Raw genomic sequence first — 22,776 nt, 5'->3', positions numbered from 1 at the left:
TAGGGCATTTACATTTGTTGGGGGGGGAAATGCATTGAAATGTCCCTTAAAAACTACGTTTGTGGTTGTAGTCCAATACAGCTGCTTTGAATAAACAGACAGATTCTTGATTAATAGTAAAATATGCATTTACTTGTGGAAGCAAAACAGATTTATCAGTTTTGTAAGTTGTAGCAAGTAATAACCTGCTTCTCAGAACAGCCTTCTGGTTATTAATGGTGGGGCTACATTTTCTACTTAAAAAATGTGCTTTATATGGTCCAGATGGCTCCTATTATTAACCTTTTAATTAAAGGCTCCAAGTTCTCTCACATAGGCTGCAGGAAGGTGCCATGCCATTGACTAGGCTTTATGTTGAAACCGAGGTGCCACGCTTTCGAGAGGCATATTTAAACATTTTGTTTTGTCTTGCCAACATGTCTTTTTTTAAAAAAAAATTTATACAAGAATGCAAGTGGAAGCTATCCTGTCAAATGATCCTTCCTATAAGTGTTTCAGTGCAGGTGCTTTTGGAATGAGAAACAGTGAACTTGGAACACTTCTCTCCTAAATTGTTTTGGTTCTACCGATTTGAATCTTAGTAATGGTCGTGTGTCAGACTATTGCATCTATTGTGTGCTGCCTATTTCAATTATCTTAATTGTGCTTTGGCAAAATGTGTTGTTCATGCTGTGGCATAATGGAATATTATGAAATTGGACAAATTTTCTTAGTAGAGAACAGTGCCTAGAATAATGTTTGTTGTTTGGATTTCAGATTATTGAATGTTTTTTGATTAAGGTTTGTGCAACGATTTGAGTCTAGATGTACGTTTTAGTAATTAAACTATTTTAAGACCAAATTAGCTCCCAAAGACTCCATGACATCCTTCACAAAAGCTTCCAGAATAGCATGGAAGTGTTTTGCATGGTGGGCTGAAAGATTCTCTCCTGCTATTGGTGTCCCAACTACATTCACATATTCTGATTATTTTTCAAGGATCTAGTCAGTTTTTTTTAATCATGGCAAATGATCAGAATTGAGATGGGTCTCTACATCTCTCTTGTTGAAGAGAAAATGCTTGTGATCAGAGTAAGAGCATCCTCTCGACATCAGCATTGTAGGTTTCGATTCAGGCCACCTTGTAAGAACCAAATAGCACAATTCAATTTGTATATGTTTACTTTTTTGGGGGGCATCAATCAGAGTTTTTCAACCTAAAGTGCAATTTTTAGTACTTCAGGACCGTTCTTCTTTCATATAGGAAGGTCCTTCTCATGCTGATCTTACCTACCCCCTTGTGAATTGGCCAGATGATCTGTTGTCATGCAGTCAGCTAGGTTGCCGTAAGGAGCAAATGGGTTTCTCTGTGTTGATCGCCAAAGGCAAGACAAGCAAGCCTTGTTCCTGTCTTATAACATTTTGTTTCAATGGCTTCATGAAAGCCAACGTTATTTCAGGGATTTTTTTTAAAAGTTATTTGGCCATGAGCAATGCTTCCTCTGTAGAAAACTACAAAGGTCACAATTGTTACAGTAAGTAAGTAAGCTTTATTGTATCAGCAACTATGCCATCACAATTAAAAGAAAATATTTCCCATAAAATCCATGTATATGAAACAACCTAAAAAAAACTTTTAAAACTAAAGTTAATCATGACACATCTTGGACAGTACAAGTGCATGTAACAAAATGTGAATGCGGATTAAAAATGGCTACCAATAGAGTTAGAAGAGAACAGCAACTAGACTTGTGAATTTAGGAGATAGTGGTCTCCAGGCTGATAGACCGGCTAATGCTATTCTTGAGCCTATGTGTGCATTACTATAATAAATAAATGCGACAGGAACAGTTTGGGACATCAGTTGATCAAAACACTTAATCACACTACAACCTCAAACAGTGCTAATGCTGGAATTAAAGCACAGGTGCAAGTTAGAATCGGCAGGAGGAAGAGCCAGAAAATTACAGCTAATTTTGCTTGTAAAGGGGGAAGGACAACAAGCTAAGTGTCCAGCCATGGCTGATCCTGAGCCTAATTGCTGATCACATTAATAAAGTGCATAAGCCGATATTAGACACTCATCGTATGGGAAATCTGCCACAGTTTAACGACATGGGTCCAAAGTTAGGGTCTGGTGCACAAGAATTAATCCCGCTTAGCATACAGAAGTAAAATTTAGGCTTCAGGGAAAATGAAGATCCAACCCAGTGTGATTTAGTAATACATTAGTTGTGTGGTCATGCCAGTTAGAAATAGCAGAGGTTCCGTATACATGTTTCTGACCTCTTTTTCTGACTGGCTGGCATACTCACTGTTGGTGGATTAATGTATGTAAGCTGTTCTATATGGTAATACCAACATATCCTGGCAGGATCAATTGCATCATAACTTGCTGTGACCGTTAATAATGCAACTACGGCTTTTGTCAGATCTTGTAGCCTTCCATGCACCATGTAAATAGAATGCTACAGTCTGGTAAATTTCCATCCAGTCTGTAGCAGAAAATTAACGCAGCCTTGCAGTTCCTCAGGTTATTTTGAAGACTGGGTGGTGGTAAAACCTTTGCAGATCCAACGCTGTAGCACAGAGAAACATAAATTGCAATATTGTTTCTGGGCCACCCAAAGAACAGCAGTACATGTGTTCTCTAGGACTGGAGGTCTTGGACCAGGACTTATTGAAGTACCGAACCTGTAGAGTTCTTAATCTGGTCCTGAGGTATAAAGCCCTTTTCTCAGGGGAAAATGTTAGATCGAGAAATGACTCTGACCAGGGTTCGGGCTTTAATACCAAGTAATTTGTCAGATGGGTACTTTTCTTGGCCTCATGCTTGAGCCACACATGGGCCCAGAATTTCTTTTTCTTTTTTTTACCATCTGTAGCATGGCTTTATTCTTTATATCTGGGTTGATTGAGCCAAAGATCTGAACCATCTTTTGACATGCAAGTGTTCTCAACATGTCTGAACTAATGTCAGCTACTGCAGTTCTGGCTTCTCAGAAGATCCTGCTGGTTTTACCTATAAGCCGTAAGAGCTGGGGTAGTCCAAACTCCAATCCAGTTACTTACTGTGGTACCTGTTTTTCCTTAAGAAAGGACCTAATGCAGTGTGGAATTCAATAGCTTATTTAAAATAAAAACGTTTAAATTTATGTTTCCATCAATAGTAACCATTGATCCTTAACTGATTTAATTAAAAATGCTTTAATAATTTGTAGCACTTTCCCAATATGCGAATTGCTGTCTGTTTGACCTCAATGTTTTCTCAAGAAAGTAGACCTTAGGTCCACTCAATTCAACTTCATTACAGCTGTCTGATTCTAGTCTGCAATGTAGTGGTGCTTTCTATTGCCTAGTTAATGCTTTCAAGTTGGATCTGAGCTGCACAGGCACTTTGCAAATGTTAGCATAACTAAATAAACATTGGCAGCCAGAAAAACCGTTATCGTATCGTTTGCAAAATGCAACTAGCGTGTGAAAGGTAAGGAAAAACGTTGATTTTGTTCTTCTATGTCAAAATTGGAAAAAGTGTCAGACCTTCCAAATCGTTGATGCAACCTTTCAATTATATGCTGCTTTTAAAAATCTGCCAGCTTGATCCTATATCCATTAATGTGCACTAATATTAGAGCATCACATTGTGAGCCTTTTGCATAGTTGAGTGTATCAATTTGCTATTCAACTCGTCACCAGAGGAATCGGAGTCTGAGATCGGTACTCTTACCATATCCACACTTTACCATCCCTGGTTCATAGTTTGGGCCTGTTTCTAATTCTGCCATCACAGGTAGTCAGTAGAAGTGCTACAAAAGTGAAAAGTCTCGTTGGGTCTTGAATATCTCTAAGTAGCTCAATAATGCTAATAAAGGGATGTGGCCAAAGCCACAGATCAATACTATTTCAATAACCTGGCACCAATATTATATCGCCGGGCACATCCATGCTAAGTGCATAAAGTTAGAGTCTGCTTAGTGGCATCACACATTCATTAGTCCCTTCCAAACCAAAGATCAATATGTTATTTAAAATGTATCCGCCTGTGCCAGATCTTTAGGGAGATGCCTCTAGTCAGCGCACATCATTAATACCACTGTTCGTCAGTGAACACAATCGCAAATCTTCATCCCTGTAGTTCTGGTGAGCAAAGTTTCCAACATCTTTCTTTGTTAACAATGGCATATATGCTGTATATTGTATGCTGGGGTGAAGTTTGCTGGGGTGAAGTTTTCTTAACTGTGGGATTCTGCTGTCCACGGGAGATTGAAGTCTTTTTTTCGAAGGCAGCAGTCCTCCAAGGGTTTTCAGAAGTCTCTGGCTGCAAGATAGGTCGTCTTTTTGTTTCAGGTTCTTTGAAGCTGGAGACATGCCGGTAGGGCTGGGGCTAAGGCAGTTGTGTTCAAACGTCTTTGCAGCGTCGGCTACAGGAATGTCTTCTTTCTTCTCAGGTCGTCAAAGATCTAACTTCAAGGTCTGAGAGAGCCTCCTATATACTAGTTTTAGGGGGCATTTTAAGGGAGTAACTGGTAGGGCCAATGAGCACCTCATCTGGGGTTACTACACCCTCTATTTTGCCACCCTCCTGTGGGATGCGGCATAGTCCTAGCCCTGATTGGAGGGCTCCCCCCATCTTCAAAATGGCGTGGACTGAAAGATGTGCCTCACCTCGCCTCCCCCACCTTAGGGGTGGAGTTGGCAAATGTGGGCAGACCTCCTATTCTCCTACGATTTCCCTCCCAAAGTGGGGTTGTAGACCGGGACTGCCATCTGCTGCTAGCAGCAGAGGCTGGGGGTCGCATTACAAAGGCAACAAGCATTTGAAGCTTCCCCCTCGAGCAGTGGCCCATCCTGGGGGAGCAGCTGTGACACCTCCGCCCATGATGTGCATTGTTTTTGGTCCCAGAGAGTGGTTGGAGCACTCTGGTTTCAGTGACTCCATCATAATGCTGGGGAACTTGAGTTGTCGAGTTTCCAGCCCATGTACTCTCTATGGCTGCCCTGGCACTTAAAATCTTAAGAAATTGATCCTAATACTGTAGGGGCATATCTGAATGAGCAGATATGTCCACACCTGGGATACAGTGCACCCTGCCTTAGGGTTGGTAAGACCTCCTAGAGGGGTGACTTATCTATATCTTAAGCAGTGCTAGTGTGCCATGTCGACTTTATTTTGTCTGCACCAGGCCATGCATTCTGCAGTGGCAGTCTGCATGGCCTAGGAGAGGAGTCCGTAGGGGACCCTCTTCAGTCTCAATGCCCTTGGTATCCAGGTACCATTTACTACAGACTTACAGGGGGCTGAAGGGCCAATTGTGGAACAGTTTTTAGTGAAGAAGCACTGGCACAGGGGACCTGGTTGGCAGGGACCCTGTGCACTACAATTGAAACCACTTCAGTACCAGGCAAAAAGTGGAGGCTAACCATGTCAAAAGAGGAACTTTCTCACAACTAATATTGCATATTGTCACGATTGTCGATCCCGGGGGTACCGGCGAACTACAAACATGGCCGCACGGGGGCACGGATGCGCGGTGCATGGCCAGACAGGTCAAAGCGCAGCCACCCCCGAGTAGTAACGCTTCGTGTTTCTGTTTCGGGAGAGTGTTGCTTACCTTCTGGATCTAACATTGCACTTCCGGGGTGTCAGGTTCCGCGTCCTGTTTCGTTGCGGCGTTGTTTCCTTCCCGGATCTCTCTTCTCTGCGTTCCTGTTCCCCCTTTTTTTTTTTTTTTTTTTTAAAATACATTTTTTATTATTTTCCATTTCCATCTCCACATCATCTCTTACACAGGTGTTGTAAGCATTATTCAGAAAGATTGTGCTCCACCCTTCATCCCTACAAAGTTGTCATATTATGCAACCACAATGATTTACATTATTACCCATAGTCTCGTTGCCTATTATTTGCCAACTTCCGCCCTACCATCCCCCTTAAGCCCTTTTCCCCACAACCCTCCCGAAATCCAGAACGACTATTTCTACCCACCCCTACCCTCCCCACCAGTGTGCTCCCCCGCCCCCCCCCCCCCAGTCGTTAATCTCAATGTGCCTTGATCTATAGGTGTGTGTTCTCTGTGCACTCTTGCAGTTGCTCGGCTTCTCTCCCCCTGCCACCCATCTTCCTCTCCTTCGGTTGTGCTTTCGATCCCCTCATTTTCCCTTGCGCTGTTAACCACCCGTGGTCTAAGCTGCGTTCCTGTTCCATGCGGCTCCTCCGCTTGGTGGACTCAGTTTTCTCCTTCTACCCACTACCTACAAAGAATAGAAAAGATAGACAGCTGCATTACTGAACAAGACGGTAACAGCGCTTTGTGCTGACATTTATTTCAATGTTCCTTGCCCCTTGTGTATACTTATCCGATCCTGTGTTCCTGATGCTGTGGTTATCCGTTCTTTCTGCCTGGGATTAAGTTACCTGTTACAAGGAAGAAAAAAGACAATTAGTTATTTTTACCTGAATATTAAGGTGACACCTTTTGTTTGGCCATTAGGAAACATTTACTTTGGGAATTACATTATGCAAACAGAAGCCTTGTTATAAAGTGGGTTCGTTATCTTATGACTAACTCCACCGTTTCACTCTTTTTATAGGTCTCACGCCTAGCGTTGCAGTGCGCAGCACGAGACCTCTTGTAGGGGGTTTGGAAACTGACCTAAGAAAAGCACACGCACGAGCGTGTGCTTTTCCTTTTGTGCCATGCTATTGGACTTTGCGTGCGTGTTTTTCACAAAGACCGAACGCAATAGGCCAAAGGCGGGCGCATTGCTCTGCCCATGGCCTAGTGGTATCTGTTACGCGCAGCAGCAGCATATGTTTTCAATTATCGTGCCCAGACACGGGCGCGATAATTGAAACCACTTGTTTCGCTGTGGCACAGGCGAACAACTCGCGGGCTTGTTTGCTTGCGATCGCTTTCACTTTCGCGATCGGTTTCAATGCCGCCTTTTAGGTCTCGTTTTTTATACTTGCGGGAGCGCAGCATGCTGAGCTGTAGCTTCGCATATGGTGGACTGCGCCTTTCCTCGTGTTCTGCATGACTGCCTCCTCTCTAGCTCTAAAGACTTGTTAATTCTGTCTGCAAAGATGGTAGAGCACGAAAAGCAAGAAGCCGCCTTAAAGCTCTGCTCGTTTGGGGCTCGAGGATGAAAGGGGACATGCCCCTGGCTCGAGTCATAGAAGTAGGACTACAACTTTGCAATGGCTGAGGGCAGTAGCATTTCTAAACTGATAGCGCTCACCAACACAGACAGCGTGACACTAAACGAACTTAAAGGCGACTTTTAAAAATAACCACCCTCTGGGTTAACTAATTTGCTTTCTGCTACAGGCTGCTAACCAATACTAAACCGCAATGCATACAAATTTGCCTCCTCTCTGTGTTCAGTGGATTGTCTGTGAATACCAGGGTATGTGTTAATTTTGTAACATTTGCCAGGGCATGTGGTAAACAACCCGGGCAACTGGGCGCCTTAGTAGGGTGGTACATACGCACCACGACATGGGCACATGTATTGTACATTGTTCCCCTAAGCCTCGCCAAGAGTCAATACAATCAAGGTGATACCGATGTAGAATACCTACATAATCCGGGCACAAGTCCTAAAAAAAGGAAGAGGGGGACTAACCTAGTTAGGCAGTTTGCAAGTGGCATCGCGGCACGTGACATCATGGCACATCACATCACAGCGCATGACATCACACATAGCATCACAGGAATTGAAATTACATGAAATGGCCTCACAGCCACTACTTTACAGGAAGTGGCATCATAAGACGTGGCATCCGATCTTAAGCCATCACATATATGTTTAGCAGGTCTATTATGAGTACATGTGAGCGCATTTCAAGAATAATAGCGCAGTGTGCTATGGAAGATGATATGTGACTTTGACACCTTGTAATCCACCAGTTTTATTTAACACATCCTGTACATTTATTTACAAACGTATATAATTTATTGTATTTGTAATATGCACGTGTGATGTAAAGCGCTTTGACGTCCTGCGTTGGGATGAGTAGGGCTATACAAGAAAAAATAGTGGTACTTAAATTATTTCAACGCCTCCTCCGGGGAAGCAAGCACTAAATACATGTAATTTGTTTTTTGTGTGTAAATACTGGGAAAGACCAACACATCTGACATTCTAACAGCGCATGCATATCTTCTAACAGGGAATGAACAAAGTGAAAAGCTGCCTTTCTTAAGTATGTGTGAAGTGTGAGCCTTTGTTTTCCCTGCTGCATTTGCATCTAGGTGTGAGGCTCCTGACTGCTCCCAGCCAAGAGACTCGAACAAAAGGAGGGCCTGATGACCCCTCAAATTCGGCCTTTGTTATGGGCCCAGCAGGAGTCTGAAATGAGAAATCCCCCTCCCTGCTTTCACATTGCTACTGATCAAAAGCAGACAACGTGCCCAACGGGCCCAACTTCTTGGCAGGGTGAACGGTGTTCACCCTCTGAAAATAGTGGGTGGACGCTGTCCACCCGTGTGTACCCCTAACTCGTGCCCTGTACATAATGAAGTAAATTGCATTGATTCTACCCACTGCACAGCACGTGGAACATGGCTTAAAACCCACGGTAAAATAGTTCGAAGATTAGTGTTCACAAGCATTAGTGAGAGCGAATATTTGAAGCCTTTTCAACTACATTCTGAACTTAACTTTTCTTATGTTTTAGTGCATGAATTAAGGAGCGAGATGTGGTCTGGTGACTAAGCTATTAATCTGGAGACCTCAGTTTGAATCCGGCCTGGCACTTGACTGAAAATTGTGCAGTTCTGGCCAAAACACTTTGCGTCTTATGAGTTTTTTTTGGCGTTTCACCGCGTGCAATGAAATTCGTTTTATTTATTTATTTACATTACACCGGTGAGCCGGAGTTTTCTACCCCCCGCCCTGCCCATCTGCCCCGCGACACTCCCTCCACGGGCCGCTACTGATTTTATGTATGTTTTCAAAAACAAATCCTAAATAAAAGGTATTGTCATTTACAATGCCAATAGCTCAAACTCGTGTAAATGCGAGACATATTGCATTGTAAATGCTTGTTATTTAAGTCTCACTCTAATTAAGTAGTTCCTTATTTTTCCCTCCAGACACATGCCTGTCAACCTCAGTTACTTGAATGACTTAGAAGAAGGGAAATCCTAAGGTATGGAATAGCACATTTAGAGAGAATAAGGGATATACTTACCAGTTCTCTGTTCTTCTCTCTGGTCTACAGCTTTTGTGCCTTGACTTGTCTGGTTCTGTTGCAGCCTGGGGTTCGACGTGGGACCCCTTCTCTCTCTCCTTGTTTTGTTTCCCTTCTTCCCCGGGCTACAATTGTCACTTTGACCTTGTTGGGTGCAATAGGTGATTCAGGGAAGTTGCGGATCTTTCTTAATGTCCATGACGTTCCTGCGGAAACATTGTTGAAACTTGACACGTATAAGTGCATCAGACACTGTATTACGATAAGTTATCCTGGGAACACCCCAGCACATTGTGCCAAATCCACAGAAGTACACAACATCATTAAAAGGGAAACCCAAGTCAATAACAACATGCTAGTCTGTGTTGTGCTAAGTATTTAAATATTCCTCAACCCTAAGCAAGTTCATTAATACAAATCACCCCACCTCCTTTCTCAGAATCTCTCTTGGGTGTTCCTAACTATTAGCCTGATGCTAATAGTGTTCCATGTTGATTCACGTGACCATTTCGGGCAGCAAGGAAAAAGTATCTCCTGTGGAGCGATTCTCTGACCGTATGAATATGGATATTAGCAACAAGGCACCGCCTCTAGGTTTGTGTTATGTGCACAGCATTGCACATCCAGTGTATGCAACATTCCTTTTCCTTTGGATTCTCCCTGCATTGGACATATTGCTTTTTTCCACCCATATCCTCATAACATACCTCTCATAATATTTTGCAGTGTGTGTTACATCACACTCCTGCAGATTATAAGCACAGTCTATAACCAGTGTTATTAGTATATTTTTCAGCGGTACTCAGGGAAGGATGAAAGGCTGAGGCATCCTTGTTGGGGTTGAAACCCGTTACTTCCATATCATCACTTTATCTCACTGGGCTATCCGGCTGGAGTGCTTTGCGCACATACAATTAATTCTCATTATTCCGCAAAACAACGTCTTCACAGGGCTCCCACATTATGCCTGGAAATAACACTGCTGTTTTTGAAATTTATTTGAAAATTAGCTTTTTGTGTGATTTCAGAAGAGGGGAACATTAGAATTAAGAGAGGGGGCAGCTTCCAATTGACGGTCTCCTTGCTGTGGTGTGCTTCACTTCTGAGCCCCACCTTGTGCCAGCATGGCCCACACCACCTGTGAGCTGAGCCATCCCTGGGCACACTGACTGAGCGAGCACTGCACTGCTTTCAGGCCAAACTTGCACACTTGCAGATGTATCCTTGTTGCCAGTTGCAGGTTCCTCCTAGACATGTTAAGTTTCGAGCACCCTCACATCTGTGCAGAGCTTCACACAGGTCAGCGACAAAGCCCCTCCTCAAAACCTGCCGCAGATTATGGGGCTGCTCAAGGGGCTTGGTGAAGTGCAAATGAAGCTATTAATGGCCTCTCGCCAAGGTGCAGCAAACTTTTCAGCCGCCCGTTTGTTTCCACCCCCTTCGCGGAGGAAATGGCAGAGGGGGTCTGGAAGATTTCTCACCATAGCCACTGTGTGCCGGTAGATGGAGTCGTTTGGCTTCTTGTCTACTCAGCCTTGGAAGTGGCAACTGAAGCCACATGTAAGCACCACCCCGGTACACTGATGTCCATTACTTTCTTTCTGCGCCTTCATAAGCCAATCTTGAGGTAGCTCCTACTTACTCTTGTCATTTGTTGACCTTTTCTCTTCAAATTTCCTCCCAGTGTGCAAGGGAGTTTGTCCTCTTCTACAACTACTATGTTTATGCCTTGCAAGGGCTGTCACAAACAAATGTCTGTGACTGTTCCTACGAGATATGCCTCTGGTGTTTGGGGTTGGACCACAACACCCAAATTGTGAGATGTGTACCCTGATGCACCCGAAGGCGATCAGGGAATGCGAAGCCAAGATGTACGTTGCCGAGTAATGAAGGAAGATGCGTGAGGGCTGCTTCCGCTCAAAGTCAAAGACCTGAACCTGTTCCCACTTCTGTCTTCAGTTAAGGCAAAATCTTAGGAAAAAGAGCACGAAGTCCAAGCCTCACCACGGTCTATCTTAGAAATTGCGAGGGCGTCAAGTTGCCCTAGTGATCTCGCTCCCAGTCCCCTATAAAGGAGCTGATTCTGTAGCTAATTCCAATGCACCCCAAACTCTCTAGTCACTCATGATCCGCAATAGATTGAGGCATTTAAAGAGGACATGCTCCACATCTTCGACACCATTCCTCCTCTCTCTGGTGCGCCTGTGTCTCTCATGGAGCCACAGAGGCCTCCATTCGGGTTACTGCCACAAGTCCACCCTCAGCGATGTCTGAGCCTCCTGAACCTGCATCGACTTGTCAACACTGGCACCGGCGATGTTCTGTCTGACTCCAGTTCGCCTTGACCAGAGCTTAAGCCACTTTCATGCACTGTTCCAGCGTGCCCGGCACCCATGCATTCTGACTCTAATAAGACAGTGCCTTTGCCTAGGAGCCACCAACCAGTGCAACTTTACGGATCAGACTCTGACCAGAGCCAACCAACTTTTGACGATGTTGGTGATGGTAAACTATGACACTTTCCATATGGACCTACAAGAGGGCAGAGGACGGGACACTTGCACTGACATGAGGCTGATTTGCTCCCTCTAATACTTAGGCGGAAGAGACTGGTTCATTGGCCTTGGGTGGTGATGGGCATCGTTCATGGATATGTCTTTTGACGGGTCTGGTCTCTTTAGTGAGAAGACTGACTTCGCCCGCTAGTGCTTCAAAGAGTAGAGCCACTGCGCGCTCCCTCGATCTCTCCACATCTGGATGGCAGTATCACCACCATTTGTGCCCCTTTAGAGGCACTGCAAGGGGTTTCCCCTCAGACAGACTGTGGATGCATCATCAACGGATGTCCTGGCCTATTTCCGTTGTTGCCTTGCCCTCCCTTTCGGTTGCTGCCTTGCCCTCCCTTTCGGTTGCTGCCTTGCCCTCCCTTTCGGTTGCTGCCTTGCCCTCCCTTTCGGTTGCTGCCTTGCCCTCCCTTTCGGTTGCTGCCTTGCCCTCCCTTTCGGTTGCTGCCTTGCCCTCCCTTTCGGTTGCTGCCTTGCCCTCCCTTTCGGTTGCTGCCTTGCCCTCCCTTTCGGTTGCTGCCTTGCCCTCCCTTTCGGTTGCTGCCTTGCCCTCCCTTTCGGTTGCTGCCTTGCCCTCCCTTTCGGTTGCTGCCTTGCCCTCCCTTTCGGTTGCTGCCTTGCCCTCCCTTTCGGTTGCTGCCTTGCCCCCCTTGCGGTTGTTGCTTTGCACCCCTTGCGGTTGTAGCCTTGCCCTCCCTCCCTTCCGTCGTTGCCTGCCTCCCCCCCCCCTTCCGTCGTTGCCCGCCTCCCCCCCCTTCCGTCGTTGCCCGCCTCCCCCCCCTTCCGTCGTTGCCTGCCTCCCCCCCCTTCCGTCGTTGCCCGCCTCCCCCACCCTTCCGTCGTTGCCTGCCTCCGAAGTAGAAATGCAGAGCACATTAGGACATTGAAATGTTGAGCAACAGGCTCGTACCAGCTTCTTTAAACCGCTGCTGCTCCAATATTCAATTTTTCTGTTGAGACTTATTGATGGACTAATAGCTTTGTTAGAGGAACTATTGTGTTCAGTTCTTCATTAGTTTCATCTAGTTAATATTTCTCATTGACTGCGAGTTTAATAACAACCTTTATGCTATTATTTCATTACATAATCCGCGCATCGTCTTTTGGTTTGTTAGTATTTAAGTAAATCTTCCCCTTTGACTTTAGCCACTATTTAAATGCTTCTTTGCATAGTCTCTTCTGAATACTCACATTTGCAAAATCAATGCATTTCTTTCAGATATGTTTCAATATTTCCTTCTGTAAAATGATTTATTTCAGCCTCTGAATATGTATGCCAATGTTCTTTGGTTGTACATTTTTAAAATGTAGGAAATTGGTCTTAGTGGTAATTTTATTTGTTATGAATACTGGTACCAATCTTACCAGTATTCTAATATCCGAAAACATTATTTTCGTCAATAGAACTTGTGAATCCCTTTCCTAATCTACTTAATAATCCAATTCTGATTATTAAGACAAATGTATTGCTTTGTGTACCATTTCACATGAATCAACAAGGAGGGGGGAGTGAATATATATATATATATATATCTCTAGAGATTACAAAGGGTCTCACAGAATACCAAGTGTTGGTCAGTTAGTGGAGTGGTCAGGTTTGAACAAGCCCACTTTTTTAGGCCTGATAAATGCTACGGATCATTTTGTGCACTTCAAAAAAAAATAATAATATATATTAATTTTTTTTTTTTGAAGTGCCTAAAATGATCTGTAGCATTTATCAGGCCTAAAAAAGTGGGCTTGTTCAAACCTGACCCCTCCACTAACTGACCAACACTTGGTATTCTGTGAGACCCTTTGTAATCTCTAATAGGGCCTCAAGGAAGGGAGAGCGATAATAACTGTATCAAACCTTCGTCACAAGATGTTATCAAAAACATTTACCATTTCATCCTGTAAGTTGGTGGACTGTGAACATAAAATCCACAACTTCATTTTATAACCCTCCAAGTTCTGTATTGGCAGAGGCTGCTGAGTACTGTGCAGATGTGTCTCAACTGTGTCTCATTGCTGTTCAATTTGTCACTCTACTTATACAACACAGTATACTTTGGAGGTGTGAGACTGTCGGTGGCTGAGTGTGTTTTGGTGGAAGCATATGCAGGATTTTGGTTCATTGATGAGTGCTTGTTTGCCTGACTGCTGTTGAAAAACTGTGGAGTGGATTTATAGAAGCATGAACATGGTTTTGCTATTGAGCAATTTTCTCTTTTGCATGTGCCTGCACATGTTTGAAGCCGTTGTGGTAGAGCAGCTATAGACCTAATGTTTACCAGTTTTTGATACATCCATGTCCTTGAATACATTTTCTAATCTTAGGAGCACAACAAAAACAAATTATTTTCTTCAACTACAAAAAATTGAGATACTAGGGAGTAGTGGGGTGATCATTTTTTAAAAGCTTCTTTATTTTTATTTTTTTAGAATGGATTAATCAGCCAAATATGAAAACATTTCCCATGTTAAAAATAGAGCCTTCGATGTCATACATAATTTGTTTTTGCCTACAGAACATAATGGAAACACAGGGCACTAAACTTAGGCCTCACTTCCTGTGCATTGTAACTATAACACGTTGACATTATTTTTCAAATTAAGACTTGCGGCCTGATTTAAGAGTTGGCAGGCAGCCCAATTCTCCTTCGGGGAGATAGAGTAAATTAATCAGTCACCCTGACTGAGGTGCCACCTGCCAAATTTAGATATGGCCGCCAAGCTGGCGGTAATTCCTAAAGCATTGGCTAGAACCTCCGTCACAGCGGTTCCTGTCAATGTCTTTTGAAGTTTGGGGCAAAGCCTCCCTCAACATGACAGAGCTGTGTACCAAACTTATTGTGTTTTTTATTTTCAAAAACGGAAATCCTGTAACTGACTTTTTTCTTTTTGAAAATACAGACAGTTCTCTCCTCACTATGGGTCACTCTGTGTTTGGTCTGTGCATTATTGTTTTCTTTATACAACATGTTAACATTAATATCCGTTACTGATATTCCACTTTTTCCCCATTGATACCTATCTTTCAGCCAATAGAGCTCTTTGGATGTCTGCACAATTGACTCCCAATCTGCCTAATTTAAAATTAAAAATTATCCTAAATCTGTTAATACTAAAATTGTGATACCATCTTACCTATTGGTAGCAGTCTTGTGAAAGTTTTATAATTCTTTATTTTGCAGAGCCAAAGATGTGGGCAGACCCAAGGCGGACGTTGCTGCTGAGTTTATTAACAATAGAATCACCGATTGTAATGTTGTTCCGTATCCTTTTGAACAAGAAAAGTTACAGTTTAACTTTTTTGTTTGTTTTTGTTAAGACATTAATTGCTAAAGATTTCCATTTCCCCAGTATAGTTTGGATATCTATCATAAAAAGCCAAGATATTGCATATAACATTGTTCATGCCCCTTTTAGACCATGACCTAGTGAACTTAAGTTTCTTCCTTTCACTGAAATACTTGGTAAGGTAGTGCATCAAATGGCATTTTCTTGCTTGAAGGCATGGTTACTGCGTGATATTGTGTTTTTGTGGTTCTCTGACATCTAGGGTACTTATTTCTAAATTGCAGCTTAATTTGTATGGTTATGTATCCCATTCTTCACACACGCCACCAGTGTCTTTGTTGAAGATATTCCAGAAATATGCTCTTTCATTATCGTATTGCCTTAAATTCTATGTTGTAGTGATTGAAGACTGCAAGCTCATAAGTTGTGAAACACCTGTTGGCAGAAACATGTTGACCTTGTAAGACCAGGATATATTTGTTCACGCCTACTTCCTCTTGCATTTTAATCATGTCGCTGTGACCTCTTAATAAACTTTCACTGGATCCTGACAGACATTTTTAAATCACACTTTCTTGCTCTATTGTAACTGCCCCTCAGTCACCCCATCTTTTAACGCTCCTCTTCTGAGAAAACACCTCTGCTCCTTCCTTCTGGGAGTTGTAGCCCACACCACGGTGTGAGGAGGGAACCCATATGATGACTCAACCAGGAAGAGGAAGTAAAAACGGGTGGGCTATATTTAATGAGGTCCAGCATACATGCCCTGGAATAGTTAAGAAAGAAAGAAAGAAAGAGTATGCTGTTCCTCCTGGTCAGGGGAGGTTGTGTGAAGTGTACACTCTACCCCAGGGTGAAGACAAAGTAAAAGATTATATCTAGGTGGCCTGAGGACTTAATGCACGTGGTGGGTGGGGGACCCACAAGGGTGAAACTAAAACCCTCACACACCCAGCAAGCTAGGTATCATGCTTCATCATCTGGGTTTTGCTCCTCGTCTGGTCGGCGCTGCAATTCCCAACGGGCACCCAAAGATGGGGCTCTTTATCGGAGATCTTTTGTTCCTTGCCGAAAGTTGAGTGCAAGTGAGGGCCAGGTAGGTGTAGACGTTGGTGAGTGTATTTAAAACAGGGTTGGTTAGTCTGAATAACGAGTTTATTGGGTCAGTAAACCACCCTATTTAAAAACGATATGAGTGGCGGTAGTCTGGACACAGTGGGTCAAAGACTCGCTCCGCTCAACTCAGATAGTCAACATGTTTCTCGCCTAATGGTCAGGAGGATCCAACGGCAATTCATCAGGACCAATGTGGTGTAAACTATCTACAAACGTGAGGGTGTATAGCAGGCTATCACATTTATGTGTATGTGCCTGGTCAAATCTACCCTATGAAAGTGTGGAAAATCTAACACTTCCGCAAAGGAGTGGCCTAAAGGAAAGGGAGAGATAAACATAACAGGCCAACACAAAACATTAAAAATACTTTGTCGTGTATAAACATGGTAATATGGAGCAAAAGACTCCTCGTATGCATGCCCTATACATGAAGCAATTACGCTCGAATATAGTGATCATGCATAAGTGGATGCAGTGTCAGACACTGTGTCAAGTGATCTAAAAGACTTAAATTCAGGGCAACCCGAATTATAGTAACAAGGTCTAAAACGCTCACCTAAAGATTGAGCTAGTACCGCTCCAGTCGTTGCGTGGCGAGCCTCTTGGGATGGCGTAGTAGCCTGCTGTAATGTACATTAAAACAAGAGACTCAACTGGGTAGGTATATTAACACAATACACCTGCTGAGTGCTAGGTGCGGTCGAGGGAACAGGTAGGCTATGATCCCCCAGACCCCCGGCAACAGGGACCCACCGCTCGAGGAGCGATCCAACCCCAAGCCTAATGCGTCGCCCACGGGAGTTGGCAGCCCATTTCAGCGTTAGGGTCGGATAGCCACACGAACAGCGTTCACCTGTATATCCAGCGTCTAGTGATCCCAGTCCGTTCGATCAATGCTACGCGATCCAAACAGTTGTTTACTTACGATTCTGTTGCCCAAGGGTGGTTTTTGAACCTACCCCGCTCCGCCGAAACCGGAAAGTGGTGTTCACTATCCAGTGTTCCAATAAGAACCGGTTGGGACAAGTGTGGGTGTAAACTGATTGGGCGTCTAGTGTCATGTGACTCGTGTAGGAGGTCCCACCCAAGTGTTGTGTGACTATGGGCGCCATCTTGGAACGGGGTACTGAATCCGTATCAGGTCGAGTCAAGATAGTTAAGGTATCTTGTAAGGCACAAGGAACTGCCTGGATAAAGTCTAGTCCCTCTCTTGAGAGGTAGAATGTGTAAGGCGCCGTGTTGGGTGGTTCCTAGTATGTGGCTTAGATCAACCTGTTAAGTCTGACTGTGAGCGTTATCTTGGGACGGGGCAGTGGATCCGCACCAGAAAAGTATAGTCGCAGCCGGATCTTACAGTGGATCAAAGGACCCTAGAAGGAGTATTATTCACTTCAGTGAGGTCCTGTGTAGTTAAGTTTATAGAGTATGGGTCAACTCGACAGTGTGAGTAGTGTTGGTTGTATGCATCGTAGAAAAGAGTATGTGATGTGAGTTGGACCAAGGTATCTCCGGAGTCACTGTTACACTGTTCACGCACCAGGGGAGTCCAGTTATTGGTGTGCGACATTCGGAGGTAACTTTCGCGACAGTAAATAACTCGGTCCACCCATTATCTATCAGGGGCGGTACAAGACTGTAGGGTCATTGAAAATACTGTAGAAGGGTGTTGATATATCAGTGTGTCAGTGCACCCCACGGTATATCGTCATTCAAACCTCTCCTGTCAGATGAAAGTCTGTGAACCCATCTTTGTTCGAGTTTGAACAGCGCTTGTGCTGTAATTCTTGGATGTGACTCCAAAACGACCCATCTAAGGGAGTCCGGTGTATGGTGTAAACTCTTAAAGTGGGTATACAGTTTTGTGGTCTCCTTCAAGCATCTTATATTACTCTTATGCTCGGTGATGCGTGTCTTAATAGCTCGTGTCGTCATCCCTATGTAAATCAGTGCACATGGGCATTGTAATAGGTAAATGCAGTTGGTGGAATTACAATTCGTGTGGCGTGTCAGTGACCAAGTAAGGGTATCAGATAAGGTAACCTCCTTAGTAGTAATCGTCTGTTTACAGGACGTACAATTGCCACAGGGGAAGTGTCCAACGACTGGTGGAAGCCCCCATAAAGTGCCCTGGGGGTTCTGTATTTCTTTTCTGGCAGGTCTTGTATGGATCAACATGTCTTTCAGATTCTGGGTCCTCTTAAAAGCGAATCTCGGTTGAGGTAAAGAAAGTTCACCAGAAGATAAGATACCCCAGTGTTTTTTGATCACCTTTTTCATTTTATTGGAAGATGGGGTAAACGAGGTAACGCAGGTCAGGATGTCAGTTTGTTCCCTAGTCCTGGTCTCTAGCAGTGCCTCTCTGGGATTATTCCTAGCGCGTTTCATAGCTCTTGTAACTGTGTTAGTTGGATAACCTCTTTCTTTTAGATTAATCGCTAGGATATCTGCCTCTTTTTTGTAGTCCACTAATGAGCTACAGTTTCTCCTCAACCGGAGAAATTGACCGAAAGGTAAGTTATCCCTCAGTGCCTTGGGATGGTGACTGCTGTAAAGCAAGAGGCTATTCCTATCGGTAGGTTTTTTGTAAAGGCTGGTTGATAGTACCCCAGAGGTCAATCTGATGTCTAGGTCCAGAAATGCTATGTGGGTCGTAGAGATGTGATTAGTAAATTTTAAATAAGGGTTCTGCAAATTAATCCATTGACAGAAATCATCACATAGTGTACACGGCCCATTCCAAAAAATGAGGATATCGTCTATAAAGCGTCTCCACATGATCAAGTTGTCATAAAAAGGATTGGTGGGGCTCTGGATGATCTCCTCTTCGAATGCGGCCATGTATAGGCAGGCCAGGCTAGGGGCAAAGGTGCTACCCATTGAAGTGCCCTGGCATTGGTGGAACAACTCATTCCGGAATTCAAAGAAGTTCTCCGTCAATGCCAGGGAAGCAAGGTCCATGATAAATGACACAGGTGTGGGTGATGACCATTCCTCATTGCGAAGGGCCGCTTCAATCACTGTGAGGGTTGCCTGTTGTGGGATATTGGTGTACAAGGCCTCCACATCTAAAGTAACCAGGAGGCTAATCTCCCCATTAGGTTCAAACCCTTCAATAGTTCTGAGGATGTCACTGGTGTCTTTGATGTATGATGGTATTTTTTGGACCAATGGTTGTAGAAAGTGGTCTACAAATCTGGACAGAGGCTCAAGAACAGAGCCTATCCCGGACACAATAGGTCTGCCCGGGACCGGTGAGGTTCCTTTATGGACCTTAGGCAACGTGTAGAAGTATGGTGTTACAGGATCACGAACATTGAGGTAATCTGCTTCTTTCTTGGTGATCCATCCATTAGTCTCTGCCTCAAGAGTTAGACTAGTGATGGCATTCTTCAATCTTGTCGTAGGATCTATTGTGATTGGTGTATAATACTTGCGATCACATAGTTGACGTCGACATTCTGTCTCGTAGTCAGAGGTGGACTGGATGACTGTAGCACCACCTTTGTCTGCCTGTTTAATCGTGATCGATTGGTCGTCAGCCAGGGCCCTGGCTGCATCCATTTCCTGTATAGAAAGGTTGTGAAAAGTCGACCTGCCTTGCCCCATTGCTAGATCTTTAAGAATGGCTTTTTCGAAAGTCAAGACTTCCGGGGGGACCATGCCTGCACTGGGGGTGAAGGTGGATGGTCTATGTAGACCAGTGTCTGTATTGTCTGAGTCTATATGGGATTCGTTATGGAAGAAGGCCTTCAGGTGAATCTTTCTAAAGAAACTGTGAAGTTCGCATGCTTCTTTGAATTTGTCAACCCTGGGGGTGGGTACGAAGCCCAGTCCCTTACGAATCACTCGTAGCTCAATACTATTAAGTGGTCTGTGCGATAAATTGATAACTAAGTCCTTTTGCCCCTGCGTTGGCTCCGGGTCTCCATCGGGGGCTGAGGTTGGTCCTGCCACTGTACATGCTGTGTTCCTCGCTTTCGCCCTCTTCCTCTGCCCCAGCCTCTGCCTAAAAAAGGTTGGGGGTTAACCCCTGGGTAGAATTGGGGAGGGCACGGAGGGAACATAGGATATTGCCAAAACTGGGGTTGTGGTGGACCAGGGAACATTGTTTCCCCTTGATTTTGGAATGTCCGGTTGTTCTTTCTTCTCTGGTTGGGGGTGTCCCAACTCCCAGAGCTCGAGTTACTGTTATTGGAACCCCTCCTGCTGTTGTTGCTTAACTCCTCGTCACTTGAGTAGCTATTCCTAATAGGTGTGAAATCGGGTTTCAGGTAGGGGAAGATCTTTTCTTTATCGAACCTCGAGATATCTTTCTGCAGTTTGGCAATCTTTTGTTTTAGAAGGTACTCTCTATTCTCTGCTATTTCTGAATTGATCTCTGCCAATTTAGTTTTGAAGATCTTATTATGTACTGTAGATTTCATGGTTGCCTCAGCAGCCTGTATACGTGTTAACAGGGCATCAGCAAGTCTCTTAGCAGTATTGATTATCAAAACTAGGAGATCTCGGGTACACTTCCATGATACTGAGGACCAATCCTTCTTAAATGGAGGATCCTCCAGGAATAATCTGGGGAATATGTTGACAATGAGACCATTAGGGGCGATATTAGCCCTGAGGTACTCAGTCATTAATGCTCCATGCATCGTTATTCTGAGCCATTCTTTCTTTAAGGAGACCAAGTTGGACCAGTCTTCCGAATAGGACACGGTTGCTGTATTCCCGTCTGCTCCTAGGAGTGACGGTGTTCTTAAAATGTCAGTGACTGCATCTTCGCCATAGCTGATTCCTAGTTCTCCATCCATCTTGTGGAGTATAGGGATAGTGGCCACTAACCCAGGATTTCTGGTTAGTGTGTAGTAAGTGTGGGCCTACCAGTTGGGCCTATCACTTGGGTGGGACCTCCTACACGAGTCACATGACACTAGACGCCCAATCAGTTTACACCCACACTTGTCCCAACCGGTTCTTATTGGAACACTGGATAGTGAACACCACTTCCCGGTTTCGGCGGAGCGGGGTAGGTTCAAAAACCACCCTTGGGCAACAGAATCGTAAGTAAACAACTGTTTGGATCGCGTAGCATTGATCGAACGGACTGGGATCACTAGACGCTGGATATACAGGTGACCGCTGTTCGTGTGGCTATCCGACCCTAACGCTGAAATGGGCTGCCAACTCCCGTGGGCGACGCATTAGGCTTGGGGTTGGATCGCTCCTCGAGCGGTGGGTCCCTGTTGCCGGGGGTCTGGGGGATCATAGCCTACCTGTTCCCTCGACCGCACCTAGCACTCAGCAGGTGTATTGTGTTAATATACCTACCCAGTTGAGTCTCTTATTTTAATGTACATTACAGCAGGCTACTACGCCATCCCAAGAGGCTCGCCACGCGCCGACTGGAGCGGTACTAGCTCAATCTTTAGGTGAGCGTTTTAGACCTCGTTACTATAATTCGGGTTGCCCTGAATTTAAGTCTTTTAGATCACTTGACACGGTGTCTGACACTGCATCCACTTATGCATGATCACTATATTCGAGCGTAATTGCTTCATGTATAGGGCATGCATACGAGGAGTCTTTTGCTCCATATTACCATGTTTATACACGACAAAGTATTTTTAATGTTTTGTGTTGGCCTGTTATGTTCATCTCTCCCTTTCCTTTAGGCCACTCCTTTGCGGAAGTGTTAGATTTTCCACACTTTCATAGGGTAGATTTGACCAGGCACATACACATAAATGTGATAGCCTGCTATACACCCTCACGTTTGTAGATAGTTTACACCACATTGGTCCTGATGAATTGCCGTTGGATCCTCCTGACCATTAGGCGAGAAACATGTTGACCATCTGAGTTGAGCGGAGCGAGTCTTTGACCCACTGTGTCCAGACTACCGCCACTCATATCGTTTTTAAATAAGGGTGGTTTACTGACCCAATAAACTCGTTATTCAGACTAACCAACCCTGTTTTAAATACACTCACCAACGTCTACACCTACCTGGCCCTCACTTGCACTCAACTTTCGGCAAGGAACAAAAGATCTCCGATAAAGAGCCCCATCTTTGGGTGCCCGTTGGGAATTGCAGCGCCGACCCGACGAGGAGCAAAACCCAGATGATGAAGCATGACACCTAGCTTGCTGGGTGTGTGAGGGTTTTAGTTCCACCCTTGTGGGTCCCCCACCCACCACGTGCATTAAGTCCTCAGGCCGCCTAGATATCATCTTTTACTTTGTCTTCACCCTGGGGTAGAGTGTACACTTCACACAACCTCCCCTGACCAGGAGGAACAGCATACTCTTTCTTTCTTAACTAACCCATATGATGAAGCATGTCACTTAACGGTGAGTGAGGGTTCTTGTCCTGAGGGTTCTCGCTCCCCTCTAATAGATTTCTAGTTAGCACTCGTCCTTCTTGAGTATTTAGTCCCTTTTTCTGACTTTTTTCCCCTTTATTCACACTTGGCCAAAGTACTTCTGTGTGATTTATATATCTTAGGCATCAGCACTTTCTGGCCTACATAGATCCCTTGAGGTCCCATGTGTGGATTTGGAAAAGTCCCTGCCATTCATCATTTTCCTTGGCATGTCTTACATTCTCTTATGCTCCGGTTTGAAGGCAGTATTTATCTAACACCC

General features: G+C 44.5%; 1 protein-coding gene across 3 annotated transcripts in view; it reads left to right on the top strand.

Moving 5' to 3' along the window:
* The window catches only part of UBA3 (ubiquitin like modifier activating enzyme 3), a 304,096-nt gene that overhangs the window by 53,861 nt on the left and 227,459 nt on the right, over nucleotides 1-22,776 (top strand). For all 3 annotated transcript variants that reach the window (XM_085624784.1, XM_085624783.1, XM_085624785.1), the window contains one exon: nucleotides 14,916-14,996. In XM_085624784.1, the coding sequence (XP_085480910.1) occupies nucleotides 14,916-14,996 (81 nt within the window). The remainder of the gene's footprint in view (nucleotides 1-14,915; nucleotides 14,997-22,776) is intronic.

This window comes from Triturus cristatus, chromosome 9 (genome assembly GCF_964204655.1).
Source record: "Triturus cristatus chromosome 9, aTriCri1.1, whole genome shotgun sequence".
NCBI classification, from domain to species: domain Eukaryota; kingdom Metazoa; phylum Chordata; class Amphibia; order Caudata; family Salamandridae; genus Triturus; species Triturus cristatus.
This window is presented reverse-complemented; position numbering and strand designations above follow the sequence as displayed.